This window comes from Oncorhynchus tshawytscha, linkage group LG03 (assembly GCF_018296145.1).
Source record: "Oncorhynchus tshawytscha isolate Ot180627B linkage group LG03, Otsh_v2.0, whole genome shotgun sequence".
Classification (NCBI taxonomy): Eukaryota; Metazoa; Chordata; class Actinopteri; order Salmoniformes; family Salmonidae; genus Oncorhynchus; species Oncorhynchus tshawytscha.
In genome coordinates, this window is record NC_056431.1 from 45,284,818 (window position 1) to 45,301,145 (window position 16,328).

General features: G+C 43.0%; 1 protein-coding gene across 12 annotated transcripts in view; it reads right to left on the reverse strand.

The window, feature by feature from the left end:
* LOC112245964 (dedicator of cytokinesis protein 9) overlaps window positions 1-16,328 on the reverse strand; it is a 119,099-nt gene that overhangs the window by 54,818 nt on the left and 47,953 nt on the right. For 9 of the 12 annotated variants that reach the window (XM_042317615.1, XM_042317575.1, XM_042317601.1 and 6 more), the window contains exon 2: window positions 4,832-4,948. In XM_042317615.1, coding sequence (XP_042173549.1) covers window positions 4,832-4,948 — 117 coding nt within the window. Of the gene's footprint in view, window positions 1-4,831; window positions 4,949-11,388; window positions 11,684-16,328 lie in introns of those variants that run through there. The other 3 variants (XM_024414205.2, XM_024414206.2, XM_042317582.1) reach the window with 1 other exon arrangement.

The window sequence follows — 16,328 nt, forward strand, 5'->3', positions numbered from 1 at the left end:
CCATAATTTGCAAATAAATAAATAAAAAATCCTACAATGTGATTTTCTGGATTTTTTTCCCCTCATTTTGTCTGTCATAGTTGAAGTGTACCTATGATGAAAATTACAGGCCTCATCTTTTTAAGTGGGAGAACTTGCACAATTGGTGGCTGACTAAATACTTTTTTTGCCCCACTGTATATATATATATATATATTCTAATGAAAGATGTAAAAACCATTATGGCTTGTGAAACAAAGGACCCTCTCAGTAGACGAGAGAAAAAGACAATAAAAAAATGGAAAATATCAGTTGGATCGTGAGACAGAGGAAGGGTCAAATTCTGCGGATATAAAAGGGTCCCTTCTTGCCGCTGTTAAGAGCATCTGCCTAAGTGTTCTCACTTCCTGAAGGGCTTCTGCCAGGCCAGACTCTCATTTCATAGTTTCCACACCGGGCGTCACGTGTTTTGTAGCGATGGAATGTTTGAGAGGGTGACAGGGGCTACGTCCTGCTGAACGGGGATAGAGATAACCCTTACTCTATCACAACAGCAGAGGCAGAATGAGCCAATAAAACATATGACCCCTGAACTTTACAGCATGAATGGATGTAAACAGAAGAAAAGCCTCTGTGGAGGACCTCGCCCTACAATCAACATGGGCCTGGCTGGGCCGCACTGAAATATCGTGAAATCACAACAAACATAACATCCAAAACATGCATGTGGGAGGCAGAGATGACTGAGGTCGATAGATGAACAATGAATAGATAATGGAAATGATTGACATGGCACACTGGTATGGAAACTATAAAGATCTTATCAACACTTGACAGATCATTTACCTCACTAACTATTCTGGAGCATTATCCAGTAGCAAATTCCTCAGATGGTATTCTATTTTAGCCTGGACCCAGATCAGTTTGTGCTTTTGGCAACTCCATTTCTGTCCTTGTCAAGCCACACATAGTTTGCTACAATGATTTCGCTAATTCTATTCTTGGGTGATTCCTCACGAAACTAGAACAAAACAGGACCAGGATAATTTTTTTGTTCACGAAATGTCATCGATAGAAAGGATCTTTTGGAGAAAGGATTATTGACACATATTAGACATTTGTATCTTAAAGCACAAGTGAGAAATAATTCATTGAAGTTGGAACATTTGTGGACATTTTAGTCTTACCCAGGCCTCCTTTAAAACTCCATAATGATACATCTGTATTTTTTTATTAACCTTTATTTCTCCAGACGAGTCAATTAAGGACAAATTCTTATTTACAATGACGGCCTGGTGCATCAAGGGAAATATTTATGTAATAAAGCTTTACCACTTGCCCTGTAATATAAGTCCAATTTTCTAATATTAACTTCTTATGGCTGGAGGGGCAGTATTGAGTAGCTTGGATGAAAGGTGCCCAGAGGTGCCCAGAGTAAAATGCCTGCTCCTCAGTCCCAGTTGCTAATATATGCATATTATTATTAGTATTGGATAGAAAACACTCTGAAGTTTATAAAACTGTTTGAATGATGTCTGAGTATAACAGAATTCATATGGCAGGCAAAAACCTAAGAAGAAATCCAAACAGGAAGTGGGAAATCTGAGGTTGGTCGATTTTCAACCCATCCCCTATTGAATAGACAGTGGGATATTGGCTATGTTGCACTTCCTAGGGCTTCCACGAGATGTCAACAGTCTTTAGAAACGTGAATAAGGCTTCTACTGTGTTGTGGAGCCAGATGTGAGCCAGTGGTCTGGCAGAGAGCCAGGTTCTGGTCACGCGCATTTCACATGATACGACCTGCGTTCCATTGCTTCTCTACAGATATAAGCATTCTCCGGTTGGAACATTATTGAAGATTTATGATAACAACATCCTAAAGATTGATTCTATACATAGTTTGACAAGTTTCTTCGACCTGTAATATAACTTCATTAAGTTTTCGTCCGACGTTTGGCTGGACCTGCACGAGAGTTTGGATTTGTGTACTAAACGCTCTAACAAAAGTAGCTACTTGGACATAAATAATGGACATTATCCAACAAATCAAGCATTTATTGTGGAACTGCGATTCCTGGGAGTGCATTTTGATGAAGATCATCAAAGGTAAGGGATTATTATAATGTTATTTCTGATTTCGGTTGACTCCAACATGGTGGATCATTTTTTTTTCCTGAGCGCCGTCTCAGATTAATGCATGGTTTGCTTTTTCCGTAAAGTTTTTTAAAATCTGACACAGCGGTTGCATTAAGGGGAGGTATATCTTTATTTCCATGTCTAACAATTGTATTTATCGACATTTATAATGAGTATTTCTGTAAAATGATGTGGCTCTCTGCCATATCACTGGATGTTTTTGGAACTAGTGAGCGTAACGCGCCAATGTATACTGAGATTTTTTTATATAAATATGAACTTTATCAAACAAAACATGCATGTATTGTGTAACATGAAGTCCTATGAGTGTCATCTGATGAAGATCATCAAAGGTTAGTGATTCATTTTATCTTAATTTGTGCTTTTTGTGACTCCTCTCTTTGGCTGGAAAAATGGCTGAAATTTTCTGTAAATTGGTGGTGACCTAACATAATCGTTTGTGGTGCTTTCGCTGTAAAGCCTATTTGAAATCGGACACTGTGGTGGGATTAACAAGATTACCTTTAAAACAGTATAAGATACATGTATGTTTGAGGAATTTTAATTATGAGATTTCTGTTGTTTTGAATTTGGCGCCCTGCACTTTCACTGGCTGTTGTCATATCGATACCGTTAACGGGATTGCAGCCCTAAGAAGTTTTAAATATGCGAATATTGAAAAAAATAAACATTCATATTTTTTGTTGAACATAATATACGGTGCATTCTTAAAGTATTCTGGCCCATTAACTTTTTCCATTTTTTTTACGTTTCAGCCTTATTCTAAAATGGATGAAATAAATAAAAATCTGTCCACACATAATAGCCCATAATGAAAAAGTGAAAACATTTTAATAAGTATTCAGATCCTTTGATATGAGACTAGAAATTGAGCTCAGGTGCATCCTGTTCCCAATGATCATCCTTGAGATGTTTCTACAGCATGATTGGAGTCCACCTTTTGGTAAATTCAATTGATTGGTCATGATTTGGAAAGGCACACACCTATCTATATAAGGTCTCACAGTTGACAGTGCATGTCAGAGCAAAAACCAAGCCATGAGGTTGAAGGAATTCTCTGTAGAGCTCCGAGACAGAGTTGTGTTGAAGTACAGATTTGGGGAAGGGTACCAAAAAAATCTGCAGTATTGAAGCTTCCCAAGAACACAGTGGCCTCCATCATTCTTAAATGGAAGAAGTTTTGAACCACCAAGACTCTTCTTAGAGGTGGCCGCCCGGCAAACCTGAGCAATCGGGGGAGAAGGGCTTTGGTCAGGGATGTGACCAAGAACCCGATGGTCACTGACAGAGCCCCAGAGTTCCTCTATAGAGATGGGAGAAACCCTCCAGAAGGACAACCATCTCTGCAGTACTTTGTAGTAGCCAGACGGAAGCCACTCCTCAGTAAAAGGCACATGACAGCCCGCTTGGAGAAAAGGCACCAAAAGATCTCAGACCATGAAAAACAAGACTCTCCGGTCTGATGAAAACAAGACTGAACTCTTTGGCCTGAATGCCAAGCGTCATGACTGAAGGAAAACTGACACTATGCCTACAGTGAAGAATGGTGGTGGCAGCATCATGCTGTGGGGATGTTTTTCAGCGGCAGGGACTGGGAGGCTAGTCAGGATCGAGGGAAAGATGAACAGAGCAAAGTACATATGAAAACCTGCTCCAGAGTGCTCAAGACCTCAGACTCAGGCAAAGGTTTACCTTCCAACAGGACAACGACCCTAAGCACACAGCCAAGACAACGCAAGAGTCAAGTCTTTGAATGTCCTTGAGAGGCCCAGCCAGAGGCTGGACTTGAACTCGATCTAACATCTCTGGAGAGACCTGAAAATAGTTTTGCAGTGACGCTCCCCATCCAACCTGACAGAGCTTGAGAGGATCTTCAGAGAAGAATGGGAGAAACTCCCCAAATACAGGTGTGCCAAGCTTGTAGCGTCATACCCAAGGCTCAAGGCTGTAATCGCTGCCAAAGGCGCTTCAACAAAGTACTAAGTAAAGGGTCTGAATACTTATGTAAAACAGTCCAATACAGGCATATCAAAGTTCCAGAGTAGGTGGGCTCTCTGCTAGTTTTAAAGTTATGGTGTATTTTACAGAGAAATTTGCATAGTAGGCCATCACAGCCCTCCTTTTACTTGCATCATTGGACATCCTGCAAATTCTCAGCAGAGGATGGCCAATTTGAATCCATTTTCACATTCACCCTGTTGGTAATGCTTAGAAAAATGGATTATAACTCTAAAAAGGTAGCAGAGAACCCACTCTGGAACTTTGGGTATATTATGTTCAACAATATCTTGAAAAATGTACCAAATCAAAAATTGTATGTTTATATTTTTTAATATTCATAATTTCATGTCATTTAAAAAAATTGAAATCAAGATACTACAGAGCAAGAGGTAAAGCTTCATATGACACCAATTGTTGCTGTGTGACACCTACAGATGAAACATTATCGTGTCTTGAAGGAGGGCTAGGTAGGCCAAAATGTCACAAATGGTCCTACCTCAATTATGTATTTCTCAATTATGCGTTAACATACAAATGTCAAGTATATGTCAACAATCCTTCCCCCAAAGGAACCTTCCAAGGATTGGATTATGAAAACCCTGTTTTGTAGTTTCGTGAGGAATCGCCCTCTACCTGAAAATATAATTCAGTGGTCTGTGAGCCTATCAGTGACAGGTCAGATGTGACTCACCTGGAAGTCCTCCTGGGGGAACTGCAGCATGTCCCGGAGGACATCACTGAGAATCTGGGTCTTCCTCTGGACCAGCACACTCTCATAGTCCAGCGGCTCAATCACCTTGGGCTTCACCTGGGGAACAAACAACAAAATGTTCTCTGTTAATATACAGGTATTTATTCAGACACAACAATGTCATCATCCTCACCAGGGAAGTGTAATTTGGAAAATCAAAAAGACAGGCAAAGTGCCGTGAAGTACATTATAAGTCCAGGGAAAACACCATATTGTCTGAATATCTAGACAGTCAGTCGGAGGATTTAAGTCACCCCAGAGACTATTTAAAGCATTCCTTCTAAATCGAAGGAAAGTCTCTCTCTCTCTCTCTCTCTCTCTTTGAGTGGTGACAGCTCACCTTCAGAGAGACTCAGTCAAACCCAAGGAGCACTAAAAGTGGAAACTATTGTGCATGTGGAAAGTGGGCTCATTTAACCTAGGTATGGGGGAAATGTGGAGTAAGTGATGTCAGTGTAGTGCTCTCCAAAGCCTCAACGGCCTGATTTGACAGAGCACAGCATCTCAATGCACCACAGATGTAATAACATCACTTTGCCATAGCGGAGTAGGATTTCATCACTCTGTGAGGCATACACTAGGTAGCCCTATCAACTTTAAAACGCTGGTCCGGTGTTGACCAGAGGACTGCTATGAAAAAGGTGGATATCTTTGTTTTAAGGAGGAAACTCAGATCTAACACACAACATAAAACATGGCTGAGTCAGATTGTCACTTCTGAGCTGAAATCAACAGAGGGCCCTGGTCAAAAGTAGTCTGTTGGGACGCAGTCAATATTGTAAGTTGTGCTCAGAGAATCTGTAGCTGGCTGGGCCCTGTCCTCACACATGCTATCTGTTAGTCCAACCATGACGGTCCTATGAGAGCTCCAGCCTGCAGCTTCCCACATAGAATACATCCGCCTAGCCGAGCTCACAGATGGGAGGATCATTATGACTTCACCTCACTGACAGCTAGCACACAGCTCTGTCCCGTCACGGAGGAGCTACAACGCAACACCACAAGTAGGAGCATTGTTACCTTGCGTACACAGAATGCCGTGATCTCAAATATGAATCTTTGGACGTCCCCTTCCAACCCATCTGGCTTTATGATTGATACGATTACAGTTAGCTAAAATATCGGAACGCTGTACAAATCGACTTTCAGCTATTTTGAAAACAGCATTGTTGTTCATGTCAACACAATGCCTTACGCAGATAGGAATGTTGATTTCATTCCAGAGGAAAGGAACTGTAGCCTTTTCGTCTCACGTAACGTCTTCTGCTTGGACAAGTTGTACCACAACAGGCAGTTGAATAATTACATAAGCTACAAACCACATCCATTAGTTCAAATGAAAAAGGTCCACTGAACTATCTGAATAACCGAAACAGAGGTGACATATGATTCTGTTGAATTCGTGGTAGGCTACATCACGGTAGTGTATACGACACAAGTCAGATCTCCCCTCATCAAGCAGTAAGAACACAGTGGCCATAGAGACACAGAACACTTGCCATACCCATGCCTCAACAGCTCCACTACAACTCTGAAGCCGGTGGTGTTTATCTCAGAGAGATAGTGAGGTGTGAAGTGAAGCGTGTTGCTAGCCAGGTCTTGGGGTTGAGCGCCAGTACAGTTTGCTTGTTGTGTCAACATCTGGGCCTGATAATACGAAGTATGATCTCAGAGGGAGAGTCTTGGAAATGGACCAGTTTTAAGATGCGTTTCTAACGGCCATGCTAATAACACAGCCAGCACCTATCAACGTTGACTGGTGAGATCCGTGTTCGTGTCACAGTTCAGAGGATCAGTGCAAGACAGTGAGGAGGAGGGTTCCTTCTTGGCTGCTACCAGCCTGTGAGGGATCATCAGACATTCTTCAGTTCGAAGGAGCGACGACGGCTTACGCACGCATGAATGCACACATGTACTCCGAAGAACATGTCATGCACACAAAAGTGCCCAAACATACCTGCAGAGAGGTTGTCACACGAAAGACATGCGCACACACACTCACGCTCTGACACACTAAGATAAGGGGGAGGAATGAGGTCGGAAGTCACGCGCTGCACTCAAGCAGACAGGCCAGGTGAGTCAGGATATTACAGCCGAACAGCTCAGCGTGATTACAGACTAACAGGAGATAACAGTCCGACAGACTACCTGTGTGTGTGTTCATCCTCTGTCAGCTGATAACTCCACATCGTTATGATCACAGAGCACAGTCGCTGATGTGTGTATGGCCCCACACCTACAGTACACACAGGTAACCTGTCAGACAGCTACTGTGAAGCCTATCTATATAATATCACAGAGCTACCTCTCCTGAACCCAGATATTAACCTGTTCATCGCCTGCTGCATTCTTTCAGAACCAAACACGCCTCTAAGTCAGTGACTGTTCATTGACAGTTATGTTCACTGTACATGGGTACACCATTAGCCCAAAAGGTGGGCTAATACTGTTGGAACATCATTACAGGGATTTTCCCACACACCCTCTGGGTAGGACACACCTGGGGGGGGTTCAGGTGACTGCTGCCTGATTTTACAACAGTAAGTCAACCATCAGCCTACAGTCGCTAACAATATACTCACTAGGAATAAAAACAGACAAGCTTGTTGCGTTCAGTACATTGATTTGAAGAAAACAAGTACCCGTGCTACTTTATCAATATCAGAACTACTGTAACAATATCACTTTACCACCCCACAAGTCCTCATCCGACATGGAAATCATTGTATAGATTGCATTGGAAGTTCAGACCATGTACAGTGCATTTGGAAAGTATTCAGACCTCTTCCCTTTTTCCACATTTTGTTACGTTACAGCCTTATTCTGAAATGGATTCAAATGTTTTCCTCATCAATCTACACACAATACTTCCTAATGACAAAGCAAAAGCAGGTTTTTAGAAATGTTTGCAAATGTATTTTTTTTAAAGTTCAATAAAATAACTTATTTACATAAGTGTTCAGAACCTTTGTTATGAGACTCGAAATTGAGCTCAGGTGCATCCTGTTTCCATTGATCATCCTTGGGAGAGGTTTCTACAACTTAATGAGTCCACCTGTGGTAAATTCAATTATTTGGACATGATTTGGAAAGGCACACACCTGTCCATATAAGGTCACACAGTTGACAGTGCATGTCAGAGCAAAAACCAAACCATGGTTGGAATTGTCCATAGAGCTCCGAGACAGGATTGTGTCAAGGCACAGATCTGGGGAAGGGTGTCACAGAATTTCTGCAGCATTGAAGGTCCCGTCACTCATCACTCTGACAGACCTCCAGAGTTCCTCTGTGGAGATGGGAGAACCTTGCAGAAGGACAACCATCTCTGCAGCACTCCACCAATCAGGCCTTTATGGTAGAGTGGTCAGAGGGAAGCCACTCCTCAGTAAAAGGCAAATGACAGCCCACTTGGAGTTTGCTAAAAGGCACCTAAATACTCTGACTATGAGAAACAAGTTTCTCTGGTCTGATGAAACCAAGATTGAACTTCATGGCCTGAATGCCAAACATCACATCTGGAGGAAACCTGGTATCATCACTACAGTGAAGCATGGTGGTGGCAGCATCATGTTGTGGGGACAATAATCAGCAGCAGGGACTGGGAGACTAGTCAGGTGCGAGGGAAAGATGAATGGAGAAAAGTACAGAGGGAGCCTGCTCCAGAGAGCTCAGGACCTTGGACTGAGGGCGAAGGTTCACCATCCAACAGGACAACGACCCTAAGCACACAGCCAAGACAACGCAGGAGTAGCTTCGGGACAAGTCTCTGAATGTCCTTAAGTGGTCCAGACAGAGTCCAGATTTGAACCTGAGCCCTAGGACCATGCCTCAGGACTACCTGGCATGATGATTCCTTGCTGTCCCCAGTCCACCTGGCCGTGCTGCTGCTCCAGTTTCAACTGTTCTGCCTGCGGCTATGGAACCCTGACCTGTTCACCGGACGTGCTACCTGTCCCAGTCCTGCTGTTTTCAACTCTCTAGAGACAGCAGGAATGGTAGAGATACTCTTAATGATCAGCCTTGAAAAGCCAACTGACAAACTCCTGAGGTGCCGACTTGCTGCACCCTCAACAACTACTGTGATTATTATTATTTGACCATGCTGGTCATTTATGAACATTTGAACATCTTGGCCATGTTCTGTTATAATCTCCACCCGGCACAGCCAGAAGAGGACTGGCCACCCCTCATAGCCTGGTTCCTCTCTAGGTTTCTTCCTAGGTTTTGGCCTTTCTAGGGAGTTTTTCCCAGCCACCGTGCTTCTACACCTGCATTGCTTGCTGTTTGGGGTTTTAGGCTGGGTTTCTGTACAGCACTTTGAGATATCAACTGATGTAAGAAGGGCTATACAAATAAATTTGATTTGATCCCGATCGAACATCTCTGGAGAGGTCTGAAAATAGCTGTGCAGCGACGCACCCCATCCAACCTGACAGAGCTTGGGAGAAGAATGGGAGAAACTTCCCAAATACAGGTGTGCCAAGCTTGGAGCGTCATACCCAAGAAGACTCAATGCTGTAATCAATGCCAAAGGTGTTTCAACAAAGTACTGAGTAAAGGGTCTGAATACTCACTGAAGTGTGATTTCAGTTGTTGAGTTTTTTTTGTTGCTAAATATTTGAAAAGCCTGTTTTTGCTTTGTCATTATGGGATATTGTGTGTAGATTGATGAGGGGAAAAAAACCGAAATAATCTATTTCAGAATAAGGCTGTAACGTAACAAAATGTGGAAAAAAGTCAAGGGGGCTGAAAACTTTCCAAATGCACTGTAACTGTGGCTTGACATTTCGGCTGATTGGAGGTTAAACGAGCTGTAATAACCTTGTTGTTAGGCGTCTTCCTCCTCCTCTCACCGGTGATGAATTCCTGAGCCTACAAACTCTGCCTCATGATTAAAATCTCGCCTGTTCTCAGCCTTCCTCCCACCGTCCACATAAGTGCTGAGGTTTTCCATATGCCTTTGTCAGGGACCATACGAGCTCAGCCAGACCACAAAGTAAAGCATCGGATAGGAAAATGTCTTCACTGACTGGAGCCCAGTCATTTTCACTCCCTCAGCAATGACCACAGTCCAGTTCACTGCTGTACCAACAACCCTGTTCCTCCTACTGTACAGTACAGCCCCCACTATATTTTAGCCTTGGTGATAATAGCACATACTCTACAGGAAGAATTAGGAGGTTATGTGTCAAAGTCAACACCCGTGGGCTGGAGCCCATTCTATGCAGATTTTTGAGTAAAACATTTATTTGAAAAAAATCTCCCTGAAATGTCTAAAACCAAATCAAAATTGTATATAAATTATATTGGACCTATATTTTATATAGTCTCTACACTCTTTTCAGGTTGCTAAGAAACACCAACACGAAAGCTGGATAGTAAGGAAGCAGACAATTCCTAAAAATGAGGGCCGCTCTGATGGGGGCTACCAGAGATATACCATAAACAATGGGCAGTGAGACTCAGTAATAACATGGTTAAATAGTGAATATGATTTGAAACAGAAGGATAACTATCCCTTATTCAAAACAAGTGTCTCTGGGAAACCTTTTGATATAAAATGGCAGTTCCACATTTGCAGTAACCAAAGGCTTGCAATTATAGGACAATCAGTCCAAAGGAGTATAACATAGCTATTACTTAATCTCTCACATCTGGATATTAGCTTCATAAACAAACCACAAACCCTTGAAGAGAAAGAGTTAACAAATAGCTGCTTCTGGAGCCAAGTCCAACTCTCTACCCCTCTGACAGCTGTGTTTCCCCAGGCCTTGGCTCCCATCTCTCCCTACTCTGCACCTCTCACTACACTACTGCTGCACACTGGAACAATGGTACTCTGTGATGCCTTTATATTAGATACAGTTGCTAATTCACTTTGATTAAAATACGCTGTTAAATGACCGTTTAGGACAAATCGGATGAAAAGTTCAACCTGCCGTGGATTAAACAGTACTTCTTATTATGCTTGACTTTTGAGCTTAAGGGGCAAATAGGGAACTTTTATGAGCGGTATACACCACAGTAATTACCCTCTCAAGAATGCAATTCACCGCCTTGGTCTTGTCCATGCAGCTAATTTAGCACCAGCAGAGTCCAACGTTCCTCTCCAGTGGCGCACACAAAGCACTTTGAAATGTGAGCCCGCACCATTGTATAGAATAATTGAGATCTGATAAAAGGAGAGTGGATTTTTAGACTAGCCATGAAGCTACATGGCAGGGCAAGGCCAGCTCAAAGCTTCCAAGCGCCTGATCTGCATCACACCAACAGTTATGCTACAAGTACGCCACAACAAGCAACACTTAAGAGTGCTACAGCTGTATATTACTCTGAACCATATCCTCGACAGTACTGCTGAAATGTGATGAACACAACCGTTTCAGCTCCTACTTCGAGTTTCCAAAGTAAACTTAAAACATGTGGTAAGGAAATTCAGTAACTTTTAGTGTCTCAACAAAAACCATGGCTAAGTAACCCCCCATGCCGTGACTTACCACCACCTGTGGCACCGCCTCCACCTCCGCCTCGGCTCCAGCCAAGCTCTTGTACTGCTGGGGTGACTCGATCACCAGCTCCTTCTTAGGGGCTTTGTTAGCCCTTCCTTGCATTGTCAACAGCTGTGGCCACAAATCTCCTCACTAGATCCCAAAGAGCAGCAACAGGCAGCCAGCATGTCCAATGGAGAAATGCCTTATGCAGGGTAACGTTAGGGAAGTTCTCCAGAACCCCTGTAGCTCTCTTCAGGCACCAACTCCCCTCTCTCGGACTACTCTGTCTGAATGTCTGAGCCTCCCAGTCCTAGACTCACACCCAGGCTACAGAGAGAGGAGCCCCTCCCACACTCAGCTGTGCCTCCTGGCTGGGGGAGTTACAGCCTTCACACACACACACACACACACACACACACACACACACACTTCCTCTGACCCCTCACCATCCACCTGCACTCTAATGACAAAAGGCTGACAACGACAGACAAAGACGCATTCCATTCCACTGGTCTTCTAGTCCAACCAGGGAGTGTCCGGTCCACCGCTCCACGACTTCTGTAACACAGCTGCAAATAGAGCAGCTTCCAATTTCAGCATGAAGAACAACAAAGAGAGAAGCAAGCGAGACTATAATAGACACGAAGACTAGAATAGTGTACCGTCATCAACATAGCCCATGTCATTTATTCAAGGAATTAAAAATAACATTTGGAGAATTCATATCTGACAGGATAGTAGACGCAGCAGCACAGCACTGATGAGGAGTGATTTTCCCCACGTCAACATTCAGTTAAGCTGCTAGAATCGGCTCCTCAGCTTGAGTTTGTCGTGAGTACCTCAGAAAACATCTTTCACAAACCCTGAGTGACCCACATAAACTGCCATCTAAACAGTGAACACCAAGTTCGTTCTCTCCTGTTCCCACTCAGTTTGAAACTCTTTGGAGCTCAGTTTTCAACTGACTTTCAATCAGTTTTCAACTGAAGATGAACTCTTGAATTAAATTAAATGTGGCAACTTATTTGATGATACTAGTGACTATCGTCTGAATCCCTAATTTCCAGATATACATTATGAGTAAACAAGTCACCAGTTTGTATCTGTGCATTGTATGAAGCGCTGGAATGTAAATCTTTTTGTGTCCAACTGCCACTTGGTTGTCACAGGGCCTCGGACAAGGAGATTATGCTTGTCTTCAGTCTGTACGAGCCTCTGGTTGTTGATCCATCTGCCTGAGAGCCATTCCATGGCTGACATAGCCCTGCTAACCCACCTCCGTGCAGGGTCGACCCTTCAGATTCCTCAGTGGGCCACAGCAGGGAGGATGTTATCTTTTCGTGGTTGTGTCAGAGCTCAGTGTGAGCGCCTCGGTGGGGACTACAGCTGTTCCCATCCAACTATCACCTCCCCCCTTCTGGCCCCCACAGTTAACCCCCATCCCGCACTAGACCGCTCAAGTGCTGGAGCCCCAGGCATTGAAATGCACAACCTTCTTCCAGCCTCACCCCAGGTTCAAGCACAGAGACTCTGGGAGAAGGACTGGAGAACATGACAGGAACAGGATTCATGACAGGTTCCACAGTAGAATGAGTTACAAGTCCGTCTTCCTGAGGGCAACAAGTGTCAGCGCTCTCTGTGTTTCACAGAGCAGCAGTGAGTCAGAGTTCCTGTCTCTGATAAAACACCGTCTGCAACGTCAATTTGGTGCAACACTGTCATTACTCATACTACTAACAACCATTGCTCATTATGTTTTACAGTATGCATTTCCATCAAAAAGGACCCATGAGCACCATCATGTGAAAGTTATGGGAGCATATATCAAATGAAATGAAGGCATAGATTAGTTGGTTCATTTTTCTTACCTTTCTGTTTAAGAAATATTGCCATTACCAAAAACCCACATATATTTAAGATATTTCCCTACTGAGGAACGAGGATAATGAAAGCTCACAGAAATAAGTAATGGTAGATCTACCAATTATAATGATTTTACTGATTTTTGTTTATGAATTATTAAATTGCCCAAATCCCTGCTGTTTCTATCTTCCCTGCGACCTGCACTGTCTGCGAGGAGTAACAGCGTAGCCTACGTTTCTACCATAACAAAGACTTAAGCCGGTGGCAGTAACGTTGAGCACAGGGGTGTCTCTCTATCACCGGTGAAGGATATTTTAAACAAACATTTCTACAAGCAGTACGACGGCTTTGCTAAGAGGGTGTGAAGCTGTACTAAAGGCAAAGGATGGCTACTTTGAAGAATCTCAAATTGAAATATTTTTTGATTAGTTTGACAGATTATTTTTGGTTATTACATGATTCCATATGTATTATTTCATAGTTTTGATGTCTTCACTATTATTCTACAATGTAGAAAATAGTTGAAAAAAAGAAAAACCCTTGAATGAGTAGGTGTGTCCAAACATTTGACTGGTACTGTGTATATATGTATATATATATATATTTTTTTTACTGTTGCAAGTTAGAATAGTAGAATACAAAAAAGGTACAATTTAAAAAAATGTGATATACACAAACGTGGTATGCAGACCCGCAAGCAACTGCAGCCCCTCATGATGATTTCAGATTTTTGTGGTCACCACCCCCATCAAAGTTGCCCATCCCTGTTCCATGCACATGTTGTTGATAATAAAATATGTTCTCCAAGCAGTTGCCAATAAAACAAGTCCTAAATGGAAGGAATTGTTTGTCATCTGTAGCCCCATAAAACCAGCTCAATAACTCAATGCATGCACACACTCCTATTGAATAATATGCATTCACCTGTATTGTAAATAGACCTAGGCTACATCTTCAGTTACCCAGATTAACAATAGAGATTTACCATTATGTTGTTGTGTAGTCATTGTTTTCACCAGAGTCAAAATGATTGCTAAAACTACACCACATTGATTGTAACATGTATTCATTAATGCATACACAGCTACCTCTAAAACATGTAATAATATTGAATTCAATAGATTTTTATTATTTATTTCACCTTTATTTAACCAGGTAGGCTAGTTGAGAACAAGTTCTCATTTGCAACTGCAATCTGGCCAAGATAAAGCATAGCAGTGTGAACAGACAACACAGAGTTACACATGGAGTAAACAATTAACAAGTCAATAACACAGTAGAAAAAAAGAGAGTCTATATACATTGTGTGCAAAAGGCATGAGGAGGTAGGCGAATAATTACAATTTTGCAGATTAACACTGGAGTGATAAATGATCAGATGGTCATGTACAGGTAGAGATATTGGTGTGCAAAAGAGCAGAAAAGTAAATAAATATAAACAGTATGGGGATGAGGTAGGTAAAATTGGGTGGGCTATTTACCGATAGACTATGTACAGCTGCAGCGATCGGTTAGCTGCTCAGATAGCAGATGTTTGAAGTTGGTGAGGGAGATAAAAGTCTCCAACTTCAGCGATTTTTGCAATTCGTTCCAGTCACAGGCAGCAGAGAACTGGAACGAAAGGCGGCCAAATGAGGTGTTGGCTTTAGGGATGATCAGTGAGATACACCTGCTGGAGCGCGTGCTACGGGTGGGTGTTGTTATCGTGACCAGTGAGCTGAGATAAGGCGGAGCTTTACCTAGCATAGACTTGTAGATGACCTGGAGCCAGTGGGTCTGGCGACGAATATGTAGCGAGGGCCAGCCGACTAGAGCATACAGGTCGCAGTGGTGGGTGGTATAAGGTGCTTTAGTAACAAAACGCATGGCTGATAAACTGCATCCAGTTTGCTGAGTAGAGTGTTGGAAGCTATTTTGTAGATGACATCGCCGAAGTCGAGGATCGGTAGGATAGTCAGTTTTACTAGGGTAAGTTTGGCGGCGTGAGTGAAGGAGGCTTTGTTGCGGAATAGGAAGCCGACTCTAGATTTGATTTTAGATTGGAGATGTTTGATATGAGTCTGGAAGGAGAGTTGACAGTCTAGCCAGACACCTAGGTACTTATAGATGTCCACATATTCTAGGTCGGAACCATCCAGGGTGGTGATGCTAGTTGGGCGTGCGGGTGCAGGCAGCGAACGGTTGAAAAGCATGCATTTGGTTTTACTAGCGTTTAAGAGCAGTTGGAGGCCACGGAAGGAGTGTTGTATGGCATTGAAGCTTGTTTGGAGGTTAGATAGCACAGTGTCCAAGGACGGGCCGGAAGTATACAGAATGGTGTCGTCTGCGTAGAGGTGGATCAGGGAATCGCCCGCAGCAAGAGCAACATCATTGATATATACAGAGAAAAGAGTCGGCCCGAGAATTGAACCCTTTGGCACCCCCATAGAGACTGCCAGAGGACCGGATGCCCAACGATTGAACAGAGTGGTAGCTGAGTTTATCTGTCTGGATCAAGTGCCATTCTGTGACTTGGTCTAATAAGCCTTCTTTCTTTTGTTGTGGTATCGAGTATCGTGATACTAGACCTGGTATCGAAGTCAAAACACTAGTGAGTAGAACACAGCAGAGTACAGTTCAATACAGTATATTGTACTGTACAGAACTCTACTGCACCAAACTCTACTCTGCTGTGCTGTATTGTACTGCATTGTACTCTGCTGTGCTGTATTGTACTCTGCTGTGCTGTATTGTACTGCATTGTACTCTGCTGTGCTGTATTGTACTGCATTGTACTCTGCTGTGCTGTATTGTACTGCATTGTACTCTGCTGTGCTGTATTGTACTCTGCTGTGCTGTATTGTACTCTGCTGTGCTGTATTGTACTCTGCTGTGCTGTATTGTACTCTGCTGTGCTGTATTGTACTGCACCGAACTCTATTCTGCTGTGCTGTATTGTACTGCATTGTACTCTGCTGTGCTGTATTGTACTGCACTGTACTCTGCTGTGCTGTATTGTACTCTGCTGTACTGTACTGCACCGAACTCTATTCTGCTGTGCTGTATTGTACTGCATTGTACTCTGCTGTGCTGAATTGTACTGC